This window comes from Lingula anatina, chromosome 3 (genome assembly GCF_051362555.1).
Source record: "Lingula anatina isolate TDL-2025a chromosome 3, LinAna3.0, whole genome shotgun sequence".
Taxonomy (NCBI): domain Eukaryota; kingdom Metazoa; phylum Brachiopoda; class Lingulata; order Lingulida; family Lingulidae; genus Lingula; species Lingula anatina.
Window position 1 is genome coordinate 3,458,707 of NC_141769.1, and position 21,735 is coordinate 3,480,441.

The following is a 21,735-nucleotide window of genomic DNA, read 5'->3' on the forward strand; positions in this document are numbered from 1 at the left end:
CGCCACATCTTGATTGTGTGTTAACTTAAAATTGTCATATTCTATGATAAAGAAAATATTAAGACAGTAAGGTTTAAAGATTATTGTAAAGTACATTGTAGAGACCAATTTTCTTACAACAGTCTGAGAACGGCAGCGATCTGAGGCCTTCACATATATTTGCACTATTTTTGATATGATAAAATGGAGTTTCACTTTTAACTTAATTTGTTGAAGTATACGTGTTTAATACTTTCCATTCGTTTGAAAGACTGGCAATAATTTTGATGGCCTTTTACAGTCCAAAGGAATTGGCATTGAGGAGACAAGAGTCAAAGTTTTAAAGGGAGGAAAATCCCAACCATTAATTGCTTAGTCAACAGGTTAGTTCCACCTTCAAAAGAACACGGTTTTTGCAGGGAAAAAGAATTCTCCAGACAAAGCTGCTGCTTCTCCATAGTGTAGATCGTTTATTGTCACTATTATTATTATAAACGTTATCATTTACGACTGCAAACTACAGGAACATTGGCAAAAAAGTACGTATGGTCCTTCATCCTTTTCAGATTTATTTCAGTCACAGTGTATACAACTCCAATCATCTGATGTGCAGGGGACTAGTCCTTTTGTCACTTTTAAATTGTGCATTTTTCATAACTGTGCAGCACCCATAGAGCCTTTCCTGCATGAGCATATTTAAAAATAAAAAATTCAGCGTAGAACAGTTTCATTAGCTATGTTATTATAATAGACTTGTGAAGATTCTTTTGTCTATAGCTATTTATATTAGTTTGATCTTACCATCCAATATTTCATCTGCTTGTCATACCTGTCACAACCTCATTCCCTGATGAAATCTGACTGCAAGCAGATGAAATATTGGATGGTAAGATCAAACTAATATAAATAGCTATAGACAAAAGAATCTTCACAAGTCTAAAAAATTCAGCTTTCTTTTCTCTAAAATAAGCAAAGTTCTGAGTCTATGCTTCACCATTTTCATATTACGTGGTCCCATTGTTGACTTGTATTGAGCTTGTCCTGTTTCCTATTAATTCATCAGCTTACAAAATTAATGCTGATATATTTCAAAATGTGCTTCATGTTCTTGACAATCATATTGATACATATCAGGAAATCAGTCTGCTCATGTGTATGAATAAATATGGAGGTATGACGTGACATGAACATAAAATGAAAAGCTGCCACATGGTATCTTCAGCTGAGTCTTCGTTCCAAAGCAGTGAACAGTGTGCTAGGAAGACGCCAAGTTGGTCAGGTTCCTTTTTGTCACTTCATATGCCAAGAATAGAGCACCAGTTGAAGGAAATGTTCTTAACAGATTTGGCCCAAGACCCCTATATAGGGCACCTATACCTGAAACACATTAGCGTAAATAATTATTAGCAGACAAGAATTTATCGATACTGTTGTTTGTTGTTGGATGTCAATTTCATATATTTTATTGGTTATTCTGCTTGTATAGTCAAGTATTATTAAATAATGAATGTGCATGTTCGCAGTAAAATTACTTTAATCATTATGTCAAATATACTGCAACTTTTTCAAAACCATTTTATGTACAAAATAATTTTGAATAGTACATATCAATGCAGCCAATATGTGGCTTGATCAAATATTTGTTCTCATTCTCCTTTGAATTTAAACATATACACCTATTCTTTAAAATCTATTATAAAATACTAGTGGAAACTGCATGTTCATTCATTAAAAATTAATTCCTTGGAAAATATGTATTTACCTTCTTCTTTAAATATCTTAATCAGTGTACCAAAAAAGGGAGGAGTCGCCCCTTTCCCAACGCACTGAACCTGGATTCTAGATTTCACCACATCTGTAGGAAATACTGCAATCCACAAAGACACTCCTCCGACGCCCCCCGCTAGAACTGTACCAAGGGGCCCTTGGGGGGAAAAAAAGGATATAATCAACACAGAATATGAACTCATATCCAGGCAAGTGGGGTCTGATAATACTCAATGAAAACCTCTGGCTTAAAGTTATTAACCCAACAGATTACAGCAACGTTGCAACTTTTTTTTGTTATTTTGGAAGATGCTGACATTCAATTTTCCAAGTTCTACTTTTTTTATATAAGCTTTGAAATTTAAAAAAAAAATTGCCAAATTGTCTTAAGCATTCAATTTTTCACCAGCCCGTGACTAGAGTATGTAATAAAATACATGAGCACATATACGACAGAAACATAAGTGGATCATCAGATAATGGGCAGCTGTCCTCATTTCGATGACCCAATTTAAATGATGTGTAATAGAAGATATAAGTTATATTAAAGCAGTGCTTTATGCCATCTTACCTACATCATCCTTAGTCTTTCCTGGGGGAGTGAGGAATGCTTTCGTGATTTCATAACCTCCAAAAAAGAAAAAATACCCTGGTACTTCCCTGGCAAATGTGGCAGACAATCCCTTAAATAGCCCCCTGTAACCCTCCTCTTGAAGAATCTGCCTGGTGAGTTGGTAAGGTCCTCTGTCACAAATAAAACATTTTTTATCAGAAGTAGCTCATTGGGTTCAACTAAACATGAAAAAAGTAATCCCAATATGCTGAAAAAATAATCCCAAAGAGGGACTCTTTTTCTCAGCATGCTGAGATCCCGAAAAAAAATCACAACATGCTAAAATATGAAAATTTCAAGTTAAAAAAAATGGTTTGGAACTGAGGAGAGATATGCCAGCAATGGCATAGACAAACACAGCGCTCATAATATAAACAGACATATAAAGTGTCTGTGAATATACATATAAACATAACATCCATAAAATAAAAATATCCCTTACTGAAAGATCAATCTGTTGCCAAATGTCATCAGATTCTGTGTATAAACTTACACTGATAACATTTCCCCTCGTGATAAAAAATGTTCTTTGAGATCTCAAGATGAACTTATCTTACATAACTCAGAACTACATAAACTTTTATATAAGTAGCAATGTGCTGAAATTGCAATAAAGAGAAATGTTGTGTTTTTTTTTCTCATATACTACATGTAAATTTCATGACTGCAAATGATGCAGAGAGAAAATAAAATCTCAACATACATTCTCTGCTTTTCAGACAGACCAGTGACAGCCATTTCCCTCATGGCTTGGAGACGGCACTTCACCAGTTCAGTAGGGCAGAGAACAATAGAGGAAAATACAGCAGCGCAGCTTCCAGACAAGGCATTCTCAACAACATTTAGATCATCAACTTTTCCACTTTTTCCAACGCCAAATGCTACCAGTTTTTGACACTGTCCATAGGCTGCAAAAAGCACAGCATTTTCTGCAATATTAGCCATAAGTGCTGGTCCAGTACCTGCGTACAGGCCACGGGCAATGCCTTCCTTGGTATAAGTCTGTTTAAAACAGTGCCAGGCATTCTTATAGTAGGTTGGAAATGTCTGCAGTTTAACTTTTACTGTATCCAGAGGTTGGCCTACGTACACATTGGCTATCCCACCTGAAAAAGTGTGTTACAACTAAGAGATCTTGTTTTTAAAAAGAAAACATATCACAAACACTTTCTCCTAATGGAAATTCTGTCAAAACAGGACGGAATAATACTGTTTAATAATCAAATAAAGTGGTTGAAAATACATTAATATGCCATTATTCTTAAAATACTGATGAATAAAAGTTTAACAAAGAAGTTAAAACCACATTCATGTACCATAATTCTCAGTTACACGTGCACACGAAGGGTTCCAGATCTTGCTTTCAGTTTAATCCAATCATTCCAGCACCTTATTCATCATCAAATCAAAAAGATAGCCTTTTTTATAGGTTCATACATTTTCAGTGCAGAAGAATCAAGCTTGTGAGAAAGGGGCCATTTCCATAACCCTAATTCACTAACTGGATCAATCTAACTCCTTAGGGACTCTGGCTAAATTGCATTCAGTTTAAGCAACTTAAATGTCTGGCACTCCCCCTCGTAACTTAAATTAATTGGGTAAAGTCGGAAAAACTTTGTGGTCTTTTATGTTGTACATGTTGCTTTATGAGGGGGTGTGTGCCAGACAATTAAGCTAATTGCACCTTAGTGAGAATCCTCACTGAAATAGATTGATCCTGCTAGTATGATAAGGTTATGGGAACACAGTCAAAGAAGGGTACCTATTAGGTCAACACTTAGCCTGTATCATAAGAAAGTATCCCAGTATTATCTCTGATAGCCCACCTGCAGTCCCTCCAATAAAATCTATGGCAGCATCCACATAATGTGGCAGCTTTTCCTTCTGGTTCAGTGCAGGGGTTATCAACTCTCTGGGCTCCACAGCTACCTGAGACATCTTCCTACCTCTGTTGCATTCAACATGAAGAGAAAAATAAACTTCATTTTAGCACTTACTTACTAGAAAATATATTATTTGAGTGGACTTATATGTTTCAAGAGCAGAAAAAAATTGCTCTTTTTTTTTTCGAAAAAATTCAATTTGGCGGAAAAATCCTGGATAGAATACCTTTAAACAAAAAAAAAAATCTCTTGTACAGTGCGAGTACACCAACATCTTGCAGTCATGACATTTTATCATGAAGATGATGTTTTTGTCATGTCTTAGTCAACATTAAATGCTTATGTAAGTGTAAAATATAGAGGAAAAAGTCCTTACTCACCTTCAAATAGTACAACCCACAGTTTTTTAATGTGGCAAATGGACTTAACTACGCATTGGTGTTCACGTGTCACTTCGTCATCTAGGTGGGAGTCATATGCCTGAAATGAACAGGATCAACAAGTAGATATATTGTTGTGAATGCAATAATCATGATGGCATTCAGCCGGGATTATATGAGCAGACAGAAAAAAAAATTGCCACAGCAGCCTGGAGAACAAAGATGCTGGAATACATTGTACTTCATTATGTACATCACTCAAAAAAGTCACATATATTATCAGAACACTAAAATATTATGTCCATCACATACAAAGTACATGATTGATCAAATTAAAGTAAATTCTACACAAGGTTAAGGTACCTAACATCTCATCACTACTCTGTTCCATACAAACACAACCTACCCACAGCCATATTTAAAATAGCCCCTGGTCTCCCATTTAAATAGCTGCTTAACTCTCCATCAGGTTTAATCCTAGTTTAAGTTATTCAAATCTGAGTCAAAATAATATTCAAAACAATTTTAAAAATGTGCTGTGACAAGCAACTGTGAGCATATGATTATAAAATTTGGCATCTATTTACTTACTTCTTGAATGTGCTATATATCAGACTAGTCTAGACTAGTTCCCTACTAAAATGATGAGTCAGAGATGCAGTAATGTTAGCCTTAAGGTATATTTGTATATCAAATCAGAGACAAGACTGCACAGATTGTGAATCTAATTTTTTTTTATCTCTAAATAAGCACTACAAGCCAAATATACATTCAGTCACATGACTGATAAAAGTTTCCTTTTCTTGGATATAGGTATAAAAAGTCAATGGTGTTTCATCAGAGCTCAAATGAATGGATGTCACAGTAAGATCACAACCTATGCTAATGATTTAGTAAGTCTGCTTGTCTTCAGAAGAAATGAGCAATCTGAAAATATGCCCTTAATGGAAAATATACCAGATGACCCCAACACACATGCGTCTGAATTTCTTCCCATCACGCAAGTTCAGTTAATGTTTTAAACTGAGACCTACGAAACAATAACTTAAAGTATATATTGACATGCAATGTTTACGTGGCATCTTATATGGTATGGTTCTCTTCATAGCACAAATGCAACATATGGATATCATAATTGTAATGTAGCATAAAAGTGCAAGTTTGCTTGTTGAATATTATTGCAGGTTTGGCCTTTCTGATAATAAAAACGTATGTGACCTAGTTCACACTAAGGCCATTTATTAGGATAAATAACAAATCTGCTCATGATTGGAATTAACGTGGATGAGGATTTCTGTTAACCTGGATTAAAAGTGTCAAGAATCAATTTATGAGAGCTTGAAGTATCCAGCTGAACAAATGAAGTGGCATCTTTATATAACAATTCATGCACTACATTTCTAGAACAGACTGCTGCTCTTTTTACATTTTTCAGACTCGCTGTGCATTTTAAATACCAATAATAGTGTGCTAGCACACAAGTATGATTGCCACCATCTCTGCTGAGTATCACTGAGTATCAAGAAAAAAAATCTCTTCCTTCCTCTGTATAGCATAAACTGAGCATCTATGAGCTAATGAGCATTTGGCTGCATAAATAATAATAATAATAATAATAATAATAATAATAATAAATATTCTAGTTTATAAAATCATTACCAAAAGCCTATCTATACTAGAGGATCAGAGAGGCGATACCGCCTCCAAATATTGTACCACCAGCTGGAGCAAACGCATTCGTATAGACCCCCACATACACAAAATAAGGGACACAGCCACCAGTTTTGTGCTTGACAAGCTGTAAAAATGCAATCAACAAGAATTTTTTAACTATTGCAAAAAATATATATGGTACAATCAAATTTAAGTTCTTCGTAAGGTAGATCAAGGGTCAATTTCAAGGTCACAGTAAATTGCCAGTATATGACTTCCTATTCAAGTTCAAGAGTAACTATGGACCTATCTCTGTCAAGTTTGAAGTTAAAAGAGAAAGAAATTAGCAGAGTTCTGTTCATGATAAAAAGTAGGTCAAAGGTCAATTTCAAGGTCACATTTAGATTGCCAGTATAGGACTTCCTATTCAACTTCAATAGTAACTATGGACCTATCTCAGCCAGTTTTGGAGATAAAAGGGAAGCAAAATTTGCAAAATTCAGTTCATGGTGAAAAGTAGGTCAAAGGTCAATTTCAAGGTCACATTTAAATTGCCAGTATATGACTTTCTATTCAAGTTCAATAGTAACTATGGACCTATCTCTGCCAGTTTTGGAGATAAAAGGGAAGCAAAATTTGCAAAGTTCAGTTTATGGTGAAAAGTAGGACAAAGGTCAATTTTAATGTCACATTTATAATGCCAGTATATGACTTCCTATTCAAGTTCAATAGTAACTACGGACCTATCTCAGCCAGTTTTGGAGATAAAAAGAAAGCAAAATTTGCAAAATTCAGTTCATGGTGTAAAGTAGGTCAAAGGTCAATTTTAAGGTCACATTTAGATTGCCAGTATATGACTTCCTTTTCAAGTTCAATAGTAACTATAGACCTATCTCAGCCAGTTTTGGAGATAAAAGGGAAGCAAAATTTGCAAAATTCAGTTCATGGTGTAAAGTAGGTCAAAGGTCAATTTAAAGGTCACATTTAGATTGTCAGTATATGACTTCCTTTTCAAGTTCAATTGTAACTATGGACCTATCTCTGCCAGTTTTGGAGATAAAAGGGATGCAAAATTTACAAAGTTCAGTTCATGGTGAAAAGTAGGTCAAAGGTCAATTTCAAGGTCACATTTAGATTGCCAGTATATGACTTCCTATTCAACTTCAATAGTAACTATAGACCTATCTCAGCCAGTTTTGGAGATAAAAGGGAAGCAAAATTTGCAAAATTCAGTTCATGGTGTAAAGTAGGTCAAAGGTCAATTTTAAGGTCACATTTAGATTGCCAGTATATGACTTCCTTTTCAAGTTCAATAGTAACTATGGACCTATCTCTGCCAGTTTTGGAGATAAAAGGGACGCAAAATTTACAAAGTTCAGTTCATGGTGAAAAGTAGGTCAAAGGTCAATTTCAAGGTCACATTTAGATTGCCAGTATATGACTTCCTATTCAAGTTCAATAGTAACTATGGACCTATCTCTGCCAGTTTTGGAGATAAAAGGGAAGCAAAATTTGCAAAGTTCAGTTTATGGTGAAAAGTAGGTCAAAGGTCAATTTTAAGGTCACATTTAGATTGCCAGTATATGACTTCCTATTCAACTTCAATAGTAACTACGGACCTATCTCAGCCAGTTTTGGAGATAAAAGGAAAGCAAAATTTGCAAAATTCAGTTCATGGTGAAAAGTAGGTCAAAGGTCAATTTTAAGGTCACATTTAGATTGCCAGTATATGACTTCCTATTCAAGTTCAATAGTAACTATGGACCTATCTCTGCCAGTTTTGGAGATAAAAGGGAAGCAAATTTTGCAAAGTTCAGTTCATGGTGAAAAGTAGGTCAAAGGTCAATTTTAAGGTCACATTTAGATTGCCTGTATATGACTTTCTATTCAATTCAATAGTAACTACGGACCTATCTCAGCCAGTTTTGGAGATAAAAGGGAAGAAAAATTTGCAAAGTTCAGTTCATGGTGAAAAGTAGGTCAAAGGTCAATTTCAAGGTCATAGTAAGATTGCCAGTATATGACTTCCTATTCAACTTCAATAGTAACTATGGACCTATCTCAGCCAGTTTTGGAGATAAAAGGGAAGCAAAATTTGCAAAATTCAGTTCATGGTGTAAAGTAGGTCAAAGGTCAATTTAAAGGTCACATTTAGATTGTCAGTATATGACTTCCTTTTCAAGTTCAATAGTAACTATGGACCTATCTCAGCCAGTTTTGGAGATAAAAGGGAAGCAAAATTTGCAAAATTCAGTTCATGGTGAAAAGTAGGTCAAAGGTCAATTTCAAGGTCACATTTAAATTGCCAGTATATGACTTTCTATTCAAGTTCAATAGTAACTATGGACCTATCTCTGCCAGTTTTGGAGATAAAAGGGAAGCAAAATTTGCAAAGTTCAGTTTATGGTGAAAAGTAGGACAAAGGTCAATTTTAATGTCACATTTATAATGCCAGTATATGACTTCCTATTCAAGTTCAATAGTAACTACGGACCTATCTCAGCCAGTTTTGGAGATAAAAAGAAAGCAAAATTTGCAAAATTCAGTTCATGGTGTAAAGTAGGTCAAAGGTCAATTTTAAGGTCACATTTAGATTGCCAGTATATGACTTCCTTTTCAAGTTCAATAGTAACTATAGACCTATCTCAGCCAGTTTTGGAGATAAAAGGGAAGCAAAATTTGCAAAATTCAGTTCATGGTGTAAAGTAGGTCAAAGGTCAATTTAAAGGTCACATTTAGATTGTCAGTATATGACTTCCTTTTCAAGTTCAATAGTAACTATGGACCTATCTCTGCCAGTTTTGGAGATAAAAGGGATGCAAAATTTACAAAGTTCAGTTCATGGTGAAAAGTAGGTCAAAGGTCAATTTCAAGGTCACATTTAGATTGCCAGTATATGACTTCCTATTCAACTTCAATAGTAACTATAGACCTATCTCAGCCAGTTTTGGAGATAAAAGGGAAGCAAAATTTGCAAAATTCAGTTCATGGTGTAAAGTAGGTCAAAGGTCAATTTTAAGGTCACATTTAGATTGCCAGTATATGACTTCCTTTTCAAGTTCAATAGTAACTATGGACCTATCTCTGCCAGTTTTGGAGATAAAAGGGACGCAAAATTTACAAAGTTCAGTTCATGGTGAAAAGTAGGTCAAAGGTCAATTTCAAGGTCACATTTAGATTGCCAGTATATGACTTCCTATTCAAGTTCAATAGTAACTATGGACCTATCTCTGCCAGTTTTGGAGATAAAAGGGAAGCAAAATTTGCAAAGTTCAGTTTATGGTGAAAAGTAGGTCAAAGGTCAATTTTAAGGTCACATTTAGATTGCCAGTATATGACTTCCTATTCAACTTCAATAGTAACTACGGACCTATCTCAGCCAGTTTTGGAGATAAAAGGAAAGCAAAATTTGCAAAATTCAGTTCATGGTGAAAAGTAGGTCAAAGGTCAATTTTAAGGTCACATTTAGATTGCCAGTATATGACTTCCTATTCAAGTTCAATAGTAACTATGGACCTATCTCTGCCAGTTTTGGAGATAAAAGGGAAGCAAATTTTGCAAAGTTCAGTTCATGGTGAAAAGTAGGTCAAAGGTCAATTTTAAGGTCACATTTAGATTGCCTGTATATGACTTTCTATTCAATTCAATAGTAACTACGGACCTATCTCAGCCAGTTTTGGAGATAAAAGGAAAGCAAAATTTGCAAAATTCAGTTCATGGTGAAAAGTAGGTCAAAGGTCAATTTTAATGTCACATATAGATTGCCAGTATATGACTTCCTATTCAAGTTCAATAGTAACTACGGACCTATCTCTGCCAGTTTTGGAGATAAAAGGAAAGCAAAATTTGCAAAATTCAGTTCATGGTGTAAAGTAGGTCAAAGGTCAATTTTAAGGTCACATTTAGATTGCCAGTATATGACTTCCTATTCAAGTTCAATAGTAACTATGGACCTATCTCTGCCAGTTTTGGAGATAAAAGGGAAGAAAAATTTGCAAAGTTCAGTTCATGGTGAAAAGTAGGTCAAAGGTCAATTTCAAGGTCATAGTAAGATTGCCAGTATATGACTTCCTATTCAACTTCAATAGTAACTATGGACCTATCTCAGCCAGTTTTGGAGATAAAAGGGAAGCAAAATTTGCAAAATTCAGTTCATGGTGTAAAGTAGGTCAAAGGTCAATTTAAAGGTCACATTTAGATTGTCAGTATATGACTTCCTTTTCAAGTTCAATAGTAACTATGGACCTATCTCTGCCAGTTTTGGAGATAAAAGGGACGCAAAATTTACAAAGTTCAGTTCATGGTGAAAAGTAGGTCAAAGGTCAATTTCAAGGTCACATTTAGATTGCCAGTATATGACTTCCTATTCAACTTCAATAGTAACTATAGACCTATCTCAGCCAGTTTTGGAGATAAAAGGGAAGCAAAATTTGCAAAATTCAGTTCATGGTGTAAAGTAGGTCAAAGGTCAATTTTAAGGTCACATTTAGATTGCCAGTATATGACTTCCTTTTCAAGTTCAATAGTAACTATGGACCTATCTCTGCCAGTTTTGGAGATAAAAGGGCAGAAAAGTTTGCAAAGTTCAGTTCATGGTGAAAAGTAGGTCAAAGGTCAATTTCAAGGTCACATTTAGATTGCCAGTATATGACTTCCTATTCAAGTTCAATAGTAACTATGGACCTATCTCTGCCAGTTTTGGAGATAAAAGGGAAGCAAAATTTGCAAAGTTCAGTTTATGGTGAAAAGTAGGTCAAAGGTCAATTTTAAGGTCACATTTAGATTGCCAGTATATGACTTCCTTTTCAAGTTCAATAGTAACTATAGACCTATCTCAGCCAGTTTTGGAGATAAAAGGGAAGCAAAATTTGCAAAATTCAGTTCATGGTGTAAAGTAGGTCAAAGGTCAATTTAAAGGTCACATTTAGATTGTCAGTATATGACTTCCTTTTCAAGTTCAATAGTAACTATGGACCTATCTCTGCCAGTTTTGGAGATAAAAGGGACGCAAAATTTACAAAGTTCAGTTCATGGTGAAAAGTAGGTCAAAGGTCAATTTCAAGGTCACATTTAGATTGCCAGTATATGACTTCCTATTCAAGTTCAATAGTAACTATGGACCTATCTCTGCCAGTTTTGGAGATAAAAGGGAAGCAAAATTTGCAAAGTTCAGTTTATGGTGAAAAGTAGGTCAAAGGTCAATTTTAAGGTCACATTTAGATTGCCAGTATATGACTTCCTATTCAACTTCAATAGTAACTACGGACCTATCTCAGCCAGTTTTGGAGATAAAAGGAAAGCAAAATTTGCAAAATTCAGTTCATGGTGAAAAGTAGGTCAAAGGTCAATTTTAAGGTCACATTTAGATTGCCAGTATATGACTTCCTATTCAAGTTCAATAGTAACTATGGACCTATCTCTGCCAGTTTTGGAGATAAAAGGGAAGCAAATTTTGCAAAGTTCAGTTCATGGTGAAAAGTAGGTCAAAGGTCAATTTTAAGGTCACATTTAGATTGCCTGTATATGACTTTCTATTCAATTCAATAGTAACTACGGACCTATCTCAGCCAGTTTTGGAGATAAAAGGAAAGCAAAATTTGCAAAATTCAGTTCATGGTGAAAAGTAGGTCAAAGGTCAATTTTAATGTCACATATAGATTGCCAGTATATGACTTCCTATTCAAGTTCAATAGTAACTACGGACCTATCTCTGCCAGTTTTGGAGATAAAAGGAAAGCAAAATTTGCAAAATTCAGTTCATGGTGTAAAGTAGGTCAAAGGTCAATTTTAAGGTCACATTTAGATTGCCAGTATATGACTTCCTATTCAAGTTCAATAGTAACTATGGACCTATCTCTGCCAGTTTTGGAGATAAAAGGGAAGAAAAATTTGCAAAGTTCAGTTCATGGTGAAAAGTAGGTCAAAGGTCAATTTCAAGGTCATAGTAAGATTGCCAGTATATGACTTCCTGTTCAACTTCAATAGTAACTATGGACCTATCTCTGCCAGTTTTGGAGATATAAGGGACCAGATGTTATAATTTTGGAGTTACCATAATGTGCCTTAAATTTCGTACAGAAAAAATTAATTAAAATAAAGAAAATGTCATTTTGGTCAAAATTCTTGAAATAGGAGGTGCTCTGAAGTTTCAGAAGTTCAAATTTGATGAAATAATGTCATTTTTGAACACAAGTTGTCTGCTTTGCCAAGCCTTATGTTTTATTTTTCCAGAGTTCAAAATTTATTATCCATTACCGTACTGCACATTTTGCTTTTACAACCAATATGTACTTTTTGATACAGCGTAACTCGAAAACCGTATGGAATACAAAAAAACCGAGACCACCTCCAGTGTTGGGCTTTACATGCTCTACAAAATGCAAAAAAGAATGGGTCTCTAGCATTAACGGTTCCCAAACTAGAGACGGTTTTCAGTTTCGGTATCTTATGGCCGCTACTCCCGTGAAAATGCACCGATTGACCCCAAATTCATGGAGATGAAAGTTGACCTGAAGGGTAACACTTTCCAATAATATTATTGGTTAAGTCTGTGTGGTGTCTGAATAACAGGGCAAAAAAAAATTTTTTCGTAAAAAATTTCATTTTTTTGAAAATTTTGGCCCATTTGACCTTGAAGTAGAGGTCAAAGGTCAAATCCAAGGGTATATTTGAAATCTACACATATGACTTTTGGAAAGCCGTCTATAGAAATTTTTCCCATAACTCCTTCCGTAGGGTAGATAAATAGCATTTAATTTTGCCATTTTTAGACAAGGGTGCATTGCAATGAGTGCCACACCCAGACCCCAATACCGACAAAGCCCAAATTTTACGTGGAACGAGTTGAGATTATAGGTGACCTAAATCCATGAGATGGGTACGGGGGCCCTTACCGTCTAGGAGGAGAAGCGGTAACGGTAGCCGTCCGGCGGAGCCAACGGAGCCGGCGGAGCCGGCGGAGCCGGCGGAGCCGGCGGAGCCGGCGGAACGATCCGGACGGGACCGAAACCATGTGTACCGCCAGCGCTAACGCTGGTGGTACAATTACCTTTTGGGTCAATACCACGCCCCTCACCACCCTATAGAGACGTTCTCTGCTCCTCTCCCTACCTTGACTGTGAGACTGTTCCCTTGATAAGCAAGCAAAGGCAGTGGATATAGTGGCAGCAATAGAAATAGGTAGGGTGCCCCATACATGTACTGGTATGAGAAAGTTGGCGTGATGCAATAATATACTCCTAACATTATGAATGATGCAATACAATACACATTAAAATGCGTGAAGCAAAGCGGGTAGATTTGCTAAACAATGTCATATCCAATGTTTGAAAAATGAGTGGTAAATATAACATATTTGTTATAATAATAATAGATTAAAATGTATATACAGAGTGGAAGTTCTTATTCGGTACACGAATCCGCGGGAAAATTGGAAAGATGAAGGTAGTAACATTACACCCTGTCCAATCACTGGATCAGTCCAAGCCATGATGAAATGCAGGCACAAAAGAAAGAGGGGGTGCAAACGAACCAGTGCCAAAGAACAAACGACACTCAAAATTGCTAAGTACACTAGTATAAGTTCATTGATCACTGATTCAGCCGAAAAATATCGTCTGCATTAAAAGTTTACGTGTAACGCTAGAATTAAACACAATTTTGAAACAGAACTTACAATTTTCGAGTCTCCAGCCCAATATAGTAGAAATGTTGAATCTAAATCGTCTGAGTATTCTCCTCCGACCTCTTCATGGTCCGTGTGATGTGGGACATTGTGTTCGATGTTGTCTAGCAGTTAGAAGAACTGTCACGATTGTAGAACGTGCTTCCGGTTGACCTATATACATTCTCCAAATTAGAAACTCGCTTTAGACATTCAGGTATGATAAGGAACTTGCAATGAAAACGAGGTAAAGCAACCGGTTGAGCACGTGATTGTGTTTACTCAACGTTTTTTTTTTGTTAAGACAGTGCACTCCCAATCAAATTTATTTGATATTCATTGTTTTTAATTTAAATTAAAGGGAAAATAATGATATTTTTCCATATCTTTACATTTGAATATGCATGGATATTTTTAAATAACATTTTAAAAATAATTTCCCATCTGAAATACAGTACTGTATGCATGTGTACTGTAGTGCAATTACATGTATAACACATATGTATGGAAAAAAAGTTTAATATTTCAGAGACAAATACTGGCTACATTTGTCATGCCAAAGAAGGTATGCTGGTGGATTAACAAGAATAAAAAAACAACAAAATTAGAGTTTGTTTGGCAAAGTTGTATTTTAAAACATACACTGTACATTGTACATGTAGTTACCGGTAGTACTGTACAGTACCAGTATTTAGATAATGTACTGAACTTAAAGAATGAGTGTAATGACTATGTGGTTGTACAAAAAATAAGGGGGTGACAGGAGGATGATTTAAATGTTAGGTGTTTGAGCATACTGAGTATATATGGCCAGTATTGACAAATTTTTTATCAAAATGCTCCATTTTTTCTATTTGGTTTTTAAACTTCAAATAATTACTAGTACTGTATTTGTTGTCCTCTTGAAAAAAATTACTACAGCGTATTAAGTACTAGAAACAAAGTTTAATTTTATTTGATAGTTAAATTATCAGAAGAATACACATCTGAGTCATCTTTTTTGGCAACATACACATTTTGGCCGGACACATTTACAAACCTTAACCTACAGCATAAATAGTTAAAAGCTTTACAAGTCGGGACTGTAATACAGTAGGTGTAACCAGGGAATTATATCGGATATAATTCCCTGGTGTAACAAACTACATATATGTCACAACACCATCCCCAAGTCTGTTAGTAAGCAGATGGGGGCCGTAGCAATAGTCCGAAGGTTCAATAGTCCGAAGGTTCATTGTTCCAAATATTCACTATAGAACCTTCGGACCAATGAACCCTTGATTAAAAAATCGATGAAAATGTTACCACTTTTCGGACCAATGATCCTTCGGACCAATTGATGAACCTTCGGACTATCAAGACGCCCCCAGCAGATGAAATATTGAACAGAAAAGTACAAGTTCATTTTCCCCAGCTATTGACCAAAGAACTTCAATTCTAACTTTCAAGTACAAGCACATTTAATTTAACCACATTGATGGATTGGGGGGGGGGGGGGGGGGGGGGGGATCCTCCACCCCTCCTGTTTTCCTCAAAAGGAAAGCTTTCAGAAAAGATTATCATAATGGAATCCAAAGAAGAATATTTCATAACACCTAACATTGCACCATATTTTGAAGCCACTTATTCAGCAGTACCCTCCTCCACCCCAAAAAACAACAATGAGCTCCTGATCTTAATAATAATAATAATAATAATAATAATAATAATAATAATAATAATAATAATAAGCTGCTTTGCTGTTTTTCACATTTTGTTTATTTTTTCACCTGTTTCCAAGTTCAATAATGGCATCAATCACATTGTCTGTCTTTCTCAGAGCTTTTATAGCTGTGTTTCTATCAATATTCATCTGCTTCATAACCACTTCAATGTCTTGCTTCTCCAAGCCCTCCTCACTCTCAGCCTTTTCACCAAGCGCCTGAAATACTGCCTTTTCTGTAATAAATTCCTTAATGTTACCCTGTCCCATTAGTTTTCCTTGACAAATCAATTTCAACTTGCTGAGAGGAATTTGAACAGTATGTGCTATTTGTTGCATTATATCTTCTCCAGACCAGTGTTTTTGAATAGGGAGTTTGTGTTTTTCTTTATTTCCTTTCACAATAATTGTTGATGTGAGTTGCTTGGTGTCAGTATCTAGAGGACCATCCATGCATTTGCTACTGGAAGGTCGGGAAGATGTTGAGAGTGTTACTTCTCTTTCTTTACATTCAAACATGATAACCCCTGAGACTTTCGATGTAGTTTGTTGCATATCAACATTTTCAGCTACTGTCTGTTTCTGAGTACCATGATCAAATTGTTCTGGTAATTTTGTAGTTTGATTGTGATCTTTAGCATCCTGATGTTGACAGTCTGTTTTCTTATCTGTTGTAGAGCTAACCTGGGGAAAATTATCTGATTGAAAACACTTGTTCTGTTCTAGTCTTCTTTGAACACTTTCCGAGTGACTTCCACCACTCTTTGGACCATTTTCTTTCCCATAGCATTGGTGCTGATTGTTCAATCTCACTGTAGAAATATTTTGGTCTTTGTAGTTTTCTCCTTCATAAACATTTGATACATGCAAGTCTCCACTGTTTTCTTCACTTGAATGTTGAATTGTCTTTAATGATGTGCTGTCCATTTCAGTGTTTAATTTTGATAAGTTTTTGGCATTTGGGGTATGTCTGATGCTGGGAGACTCTGGGACATTTTTATTGCACAGGTCTTTGTGAGAAGTCCAGTCCTTAACTTGACATGCACGGGAACTGGAAGGAAGTGTACTCAGTAGGTAAAATATATTTACATTATGGAGTAAAATATATAATACTGGAAAGTGTAAGTAAGTATATTGTGTCAACTGATTTAAAAAAAATTCTTGTAGATATGTTGATAATTTAAATTTATTTATCAAGATTTTTACAGTAAACCAAAAGCAATCAAACAGTCATATAAAATGCACAGCCAGAAAATCAGACACTGGCCTCAACTTTTCTATATAATATACTTTCAATAAAATCATAGAGAGAGGCACCATTTTGTCGAAATCCAAATTAGTATAAGCTTTTACTTTTAAAGTGTTCACATACCAGTAGACCACTTTTTGACAACGGGTACATCTCTTTAAAATCGACTGTATTTTCCCACACCTTTTGCACGCCAAACGGTATGATAGTTTACCTTGGAGGCACTTGTTCGTCAATAGGGGGCGAAAATAGACCTGATTAACAAGACAAGCCACCACAATTTGTGCTATCTTAATCAGTTACACTAAATGCTGTTTGTTTTTTGTTCTACTCCTTTACAATATAAAAAAACATTTTCAGTTTTTGATACAATTGTTGATACTATTTTAATTTGGCGTTTTAAGAAATATCATATGTCAAAATAAACAAACCAATCACAAAAGGTCATCTCTGTCATGTGATCTGAGAGATTTCCCTCACCGCAACTGGGACACTAGTAGTGCATTACACCGACACGGTGTAGGCTCTGTTTAAGTTAGGTCTAACCTAAGGGGATGTTGTAAAGACTCCATATGACATTCTTATTAAATAGAGCAAGGGAAGTTGTTGTATGTTTGTATAATTGAAACCTTGTTGAAGTTCTCGTTACTTTGAATACCCAAGGGTTTCCCGCTGGCAAAGACGCGAGGAGAAGGCACTTTCGCATCATGGCGGATTCAAGTGAGCCGGTTGAATCGAATTGGTCGTTTAGATCAAGGATTGACGAGGAATTGGAGTTTTACACGGATATGGCATTGCATGAAACACAGAGATGGATCGAGGTTAGTTACTTTGTAGCTTAAAATTTCCTTAGAATTCCCAATGAACTTTTTGAAAAGTTTTCTGAAGTGATTGAATGTGCATGGAATCTTTGCCCGAAACTGACAAGTTAGTTATGTTGTCAGCTTTTTATGGAATTTTATTGCCGAGACCGTGGGAAAATGTCATTTTAATGTTAGGTTGTAAACGTATCATCCTAATAAGAAATAGCATTTAAAGATGAAGAGACTTGAAGTGAACGTTTATTTTTTTTCGCATGAGCAACATATATAACAGGAAAAGATTTTCCAAGTTCTTATCGACGATCGCCCTGAATATTATTTAAAATGGTTTGTGGAATTTTGTTAGTTAACCATTCAAATTGAAAATTAGATTGCCACACCCCAATAAAATGTAATCCCAAGGTCAACAGATTTGTGTTTTATTTAATTAATTGTCACATGTAACATGATCAGACTAGTAAACTTTAATTTCTGATGGTAATATTGAGATTAACATAACTAAATTGTTAAACACAAGGCATATATAAGTTTATACTCAAACATTTTTGAAAAGTAGAATTAGACATAAGAGAAAACTGATTGCTTTTTTTTATGAAACGGTTTTCTTGAAACGACAAATATCTTTATTTGTTTAAAACACAGAATAATGTGTGTGATAAACTGCTGTTGTGCACTTACAATTTATTGCTTTATGAACTGCTAACAGCTTTATAAATTCTTTGATTAAATAAAAGCCAATTTAAAATCATATTCCGATGTTGTGCACACTAAAGTACATGACATTTAGATAAGTTTATCAAATAGCCTTGGGAATGTCAGCTATTTCAATGAGCTTGTGTCAGTGCTACATGAGATTACCCACTGTTTGTCTTGTTTACTCAAGTGGACATAGGAACCGCATGGATGTTTGTATTTGTAAAATGGGGGCATCAATGTATCACAGTTAGAATATTTCATTTTATGTGTAAAAAGAACAAGGTGTATGTATGATATTTATGGGTGGGGGTGGGGGGGGGGGGGGGGAGACTGTACCTACCCAACTGCCTCCTTTGCTTTGAATTCTTTATTTTGCATTGTTGAATAATACACCCAAGGTGTAAAGTTTGCAAGCCTGTTTCAAAAGGAGAAAGTATATGACCAGAGTACTATATTTAAGTTTTTCTATCTCTGATAGGCTGTGATTTGAAAGAAATTATAACTGCATTAATTTTCTAAATGAAATTGTTAAAAAAAGTGCCGGGGAATGTGACACTATGTTTGATATATTTCTCTTTTGCAAACTAAATTTTTGGATTAAAAAAGATTCCCACTAGCATGCCCTATTGATTATCACTCTTGACTGAGTTAACATAGTTGAAGACGTGTAGAACTAGTAAACTACGTATAATGCACATATTGGCTTTGGCCAGAAGAGATTAGCCAATGGTCAGATAATATATTAATTAATGCTGCCTTTCCCTTAAAGGTTATATATATCTGTGTGGGAGCTTGATATCTTGATATGTTACTGTATTTTGTGGTACTCATTAGCATTCAGGAAGGTTTGCACCTGTGGGTTCTGTTTTCTAAAGCAACGTTAATGTCACTTCAAACATCTCAATGTAACCTGTAGTTTTACCCGACTTTTGGGCATATTGATTTATGTAGTAGCGTTGAACTCCACTTTATAACATGGTTGCCCTGGAGTATTTAATGCATGCTATGCAAACAATAGAGAGGGAAACAGAAATGCCAAGTAAAAATAAAAATCACATAGTGAGAATCTTAATATATAATGATTCTGAAATTAAACTTACCTAAACCTGTGAAATAAAGCATAGGGATGAGCATATTTTTGTAACTTATTTACCTTTGAATATATCGAGCTGGATATTTAAACAAATGTGTTTTGTTCTATGATTTTTAACCAAGCTTAAAGTTTAAATTACTGTTACTTATGCATACATTCCTTTGAACATGTTAACCAACAAGATGAAATTTATTTAAATACAGTGAAACTGGTTTTAGTTTAGGTACCCTTTGGTATTTCAATGAAATGAACTTAAGACTATGTTATATCCACTTGTATTTGAACTCGAGGATCATTAAAAAACCATTTTGAAAAAATGGGATTCATTGCTACATCACTATTGGCACGTAGTAGTAATTTTTCATGATGAACTGTTAAGGACCCCTAAAAGTTATCTTAACAAAAGTATTGTGCACTCTATACCAGGGGAATGATGACATCAGTATTGTGCAAAACTTCTCACAGTATAGAAATGTGCACAGCTACATATTAGCCAGAGAAATATCTGTGAATATCTACTGAAAAAATTATGCTCTCTGTAACCCTGGAGAAGAAGGGTAGGTATAATGTTGGTCATTGCACTTTAGCTTCCACTTTGATAACATAGCCTTACCCTGAGGTAGAGGGTTTACCCTGAGGTTGATGGTGTTTAGTCCCATGACAGGACGGCTGAGAAAAGGGAAGCTATAATTAGCAGGCAACATACTGTTACAGGATATGTGCTGTCTGCTATCCCCTTGTGGAAATGTTGCCATGTCTGAATTTAAATGGGTGAGTAACACCTGTATTTGGCTCATGGGAGTGTCCTTGGCGTACATGTGACAGCCAGGTAACACATGTTTTAGAGGCTGTGGTGACAGCAACACAGATGCTCCTTCGTATTTAAATTCAGGCAAATTCAGTGCAATAAGAGGACCAGACCTTTAAGTGTCTTTTTTTTAGCTATCAATATCTAGTTTAATTGAGAATTCAGTTTTAACTTAAGTTAACTGTAGTATTCTGCACTATAATGATTCTTTCACATTTTTATATGGTATAACTGCTAAGGGCCCTTGACATTCGCTACCTTGAAATAAGACATTTGTTTTGGAAAAGGTGTTTATTATGTTGCCTCCAGTGATAAGGTTTTTGAAAGAGCTTGGCCTCGATTGATTATAAATATGTCACCCTAGTGTGTCAAAAATGTGGCCAAACAAAACAGTTCCCACTAGATAATCGGCAAAAGATAACCTCAGCATAACATTATGAGCAGATTTGTCTCAATTACATTCCTTAGATCAATTATTTATGGATTACTGGTTGTTGGTTTAATATTTAATTGAGTGCTGCACGCAAATCTAACCAATTCATTCAGTCTTCAGGATGAATTAACACACCGTGCTAGATTTAGCAAATTGGTGCTTGTGCTAAGAAAACTAAAATAAAAGAGAGATAAAACAGATTTACTTTACCGCCTTGTTCAGCAGCCAGTTTTGATAAGAGTGAAATAACTGAGTAAAACTGTTGTTATAGTATTGATGAAGTTGTAAGAACTAGGCACATTGCTGTCATTTATTTTTTTCAGTAAAATTGGGTATTTTTTACCTAAAAGTAAAAGTATATTGAAAAAGATTCTGGTTTCATTTATGTGTAACTTTATATTAGCTAAAAAAATAAAATGAATAAATGAAACAAAGTTTCATATTTGCCCTACACCAGACATGGTGAACTATTATATTTTAGAAATATGAAGCTGAAGAACAGGACGCGGTTTAACGCTCATGAAAAACAGATTTCATTACCATAACAAACAGAAACTGTCAACTTGAAATGCACAGTGTGAAATGACTCTATTTAAATGTCTAACAAAGCCATTGGGACTTCACTGACCACTAGTTTTGACAGGTAGCACTGTTGTACTAGGGTTCTTGTGGTGGGCTGTTGTAGGTCGCTTCAACATGGTCTCTGTAATGGACTGCCATTAGTTTAAGTTTGAACATTAAACTATCAAACCTTGAAGGTTATTGCCACGTCCCTCAGTACAGGCATTTATTTGTACAACAATTTTAAAAAAAGATCAGCTCTACAAGAAATTGAAAATTGGGTCAGTAAAAGAAAAGTGAAGTACTTTTTTTATTTAAAAAAGTACATGTTGTAAGACCAGCACATTATTTAGCACTTGATAGTGCTTCAGGATTTTCAGTGTCTCTATGGATCCATAAGATTTTTGTAGAAGTCATTATAGAATAAATAATTT

At 35.2% G+C, this 21,735-nt stretch overlaps 3 protein-coding genes across 9 annotated transcripts in view; 1 reads left to right on the forward strand and 2 right to left on the reverse strand.

The window, feature by feature from the left end:
- Window positions 1–423: 423 nt before the first annotated feature.
- Window positions 424–14,133, reverse strand: LOC106159606 (mitochondrial ornithine transporter 1). 2 transcript variants are annotated; one of them, XM_087009814.1, is made up of 8 exons: window positions 13,951–14,133; window positions 13,324–13,405; window positions 4,623–4,722; window positions 4,186–4,307; window positions 3,063–3,465; window positions 2,318–2,490; window positions 1,742–1,903; window positions 424–1,356 (listed from the first exon to the last, which is right to left on the reverse strand). In XM_087009814.1, the coding sequence occupies exons 4-8, from the start codon at window positions 4,295–4,297 to the stop codon at window positions 1,235–1,237; spliced, it is 972 nt and encodes a 323-aa protein (XP_086865940.1). In that variant the 5' UTR covers window positions 4,298–4,307; window positions 4,623–4,722; window positions 13,324–13,405; window positions 13,951–14,133; the 3' UTR covers window positions 424–1,234. The 2 variants fall into 2 exon arrangements, with proteins under 2 accessions (XP_086865940.1, XP_086865939.1); XM_087009813.1 differs by lacking the exon at window positions 13,324–13,405 and having other exon boundaries at window positions 13,951–14,116.
- Window positions 14,134–14,863: 730 nt separating this feature from the next.
- LOC106154671 (uncharacterized) lies at window positions 14,864–17,088 on the reverse strand. The gene is made up of 2 exons (XM_087009815.1): window positions 17,073–17,088; window positions 14,864–16,691 (listed from the first exon to the last, which is right to left on the reverse strand). Exon 2 carries the CDS (start codon window positions 16,565–16,567, stop codon window positions 15,704–15,706), a length of 864 nt encoding a protein of 287 aa, XP_086865941.1. The 5' UTR covers window positions 16,568–16,691; window positions 17,073–17,088; the 3' UTR covers window positions 14,864–15,703.
- A 273-nt stretch (window positions 17,089–17,361) lies between these two features.
- Window positions 17,362–21,735, forward strand: part of LOC106154675 (uncharacterized) — an 82,357-nt gene continuing 77,983 nt past the window's right edge. For 3 of the 6 annotated variants that reach the window (XM_087009809.1, XM_087009812.1, XM_087009810.1), the window contains exon 1: window positions 17,362–17,710. In XM_087009809.1, the coding sequence (XP_086865935.1) occupies window positions 17,597–17,710 (114 nt within the window). In that variant the 5' untranslated portion in view covers window positions 17,362–17,596. The remainder of the gene's footprint in view (window positions 17,711–21,735) is intronic. The other 3 variants (XM_087009808.1, XM_087009811.1, XM_013529102.2) reach the window with 1 other exon arrangement.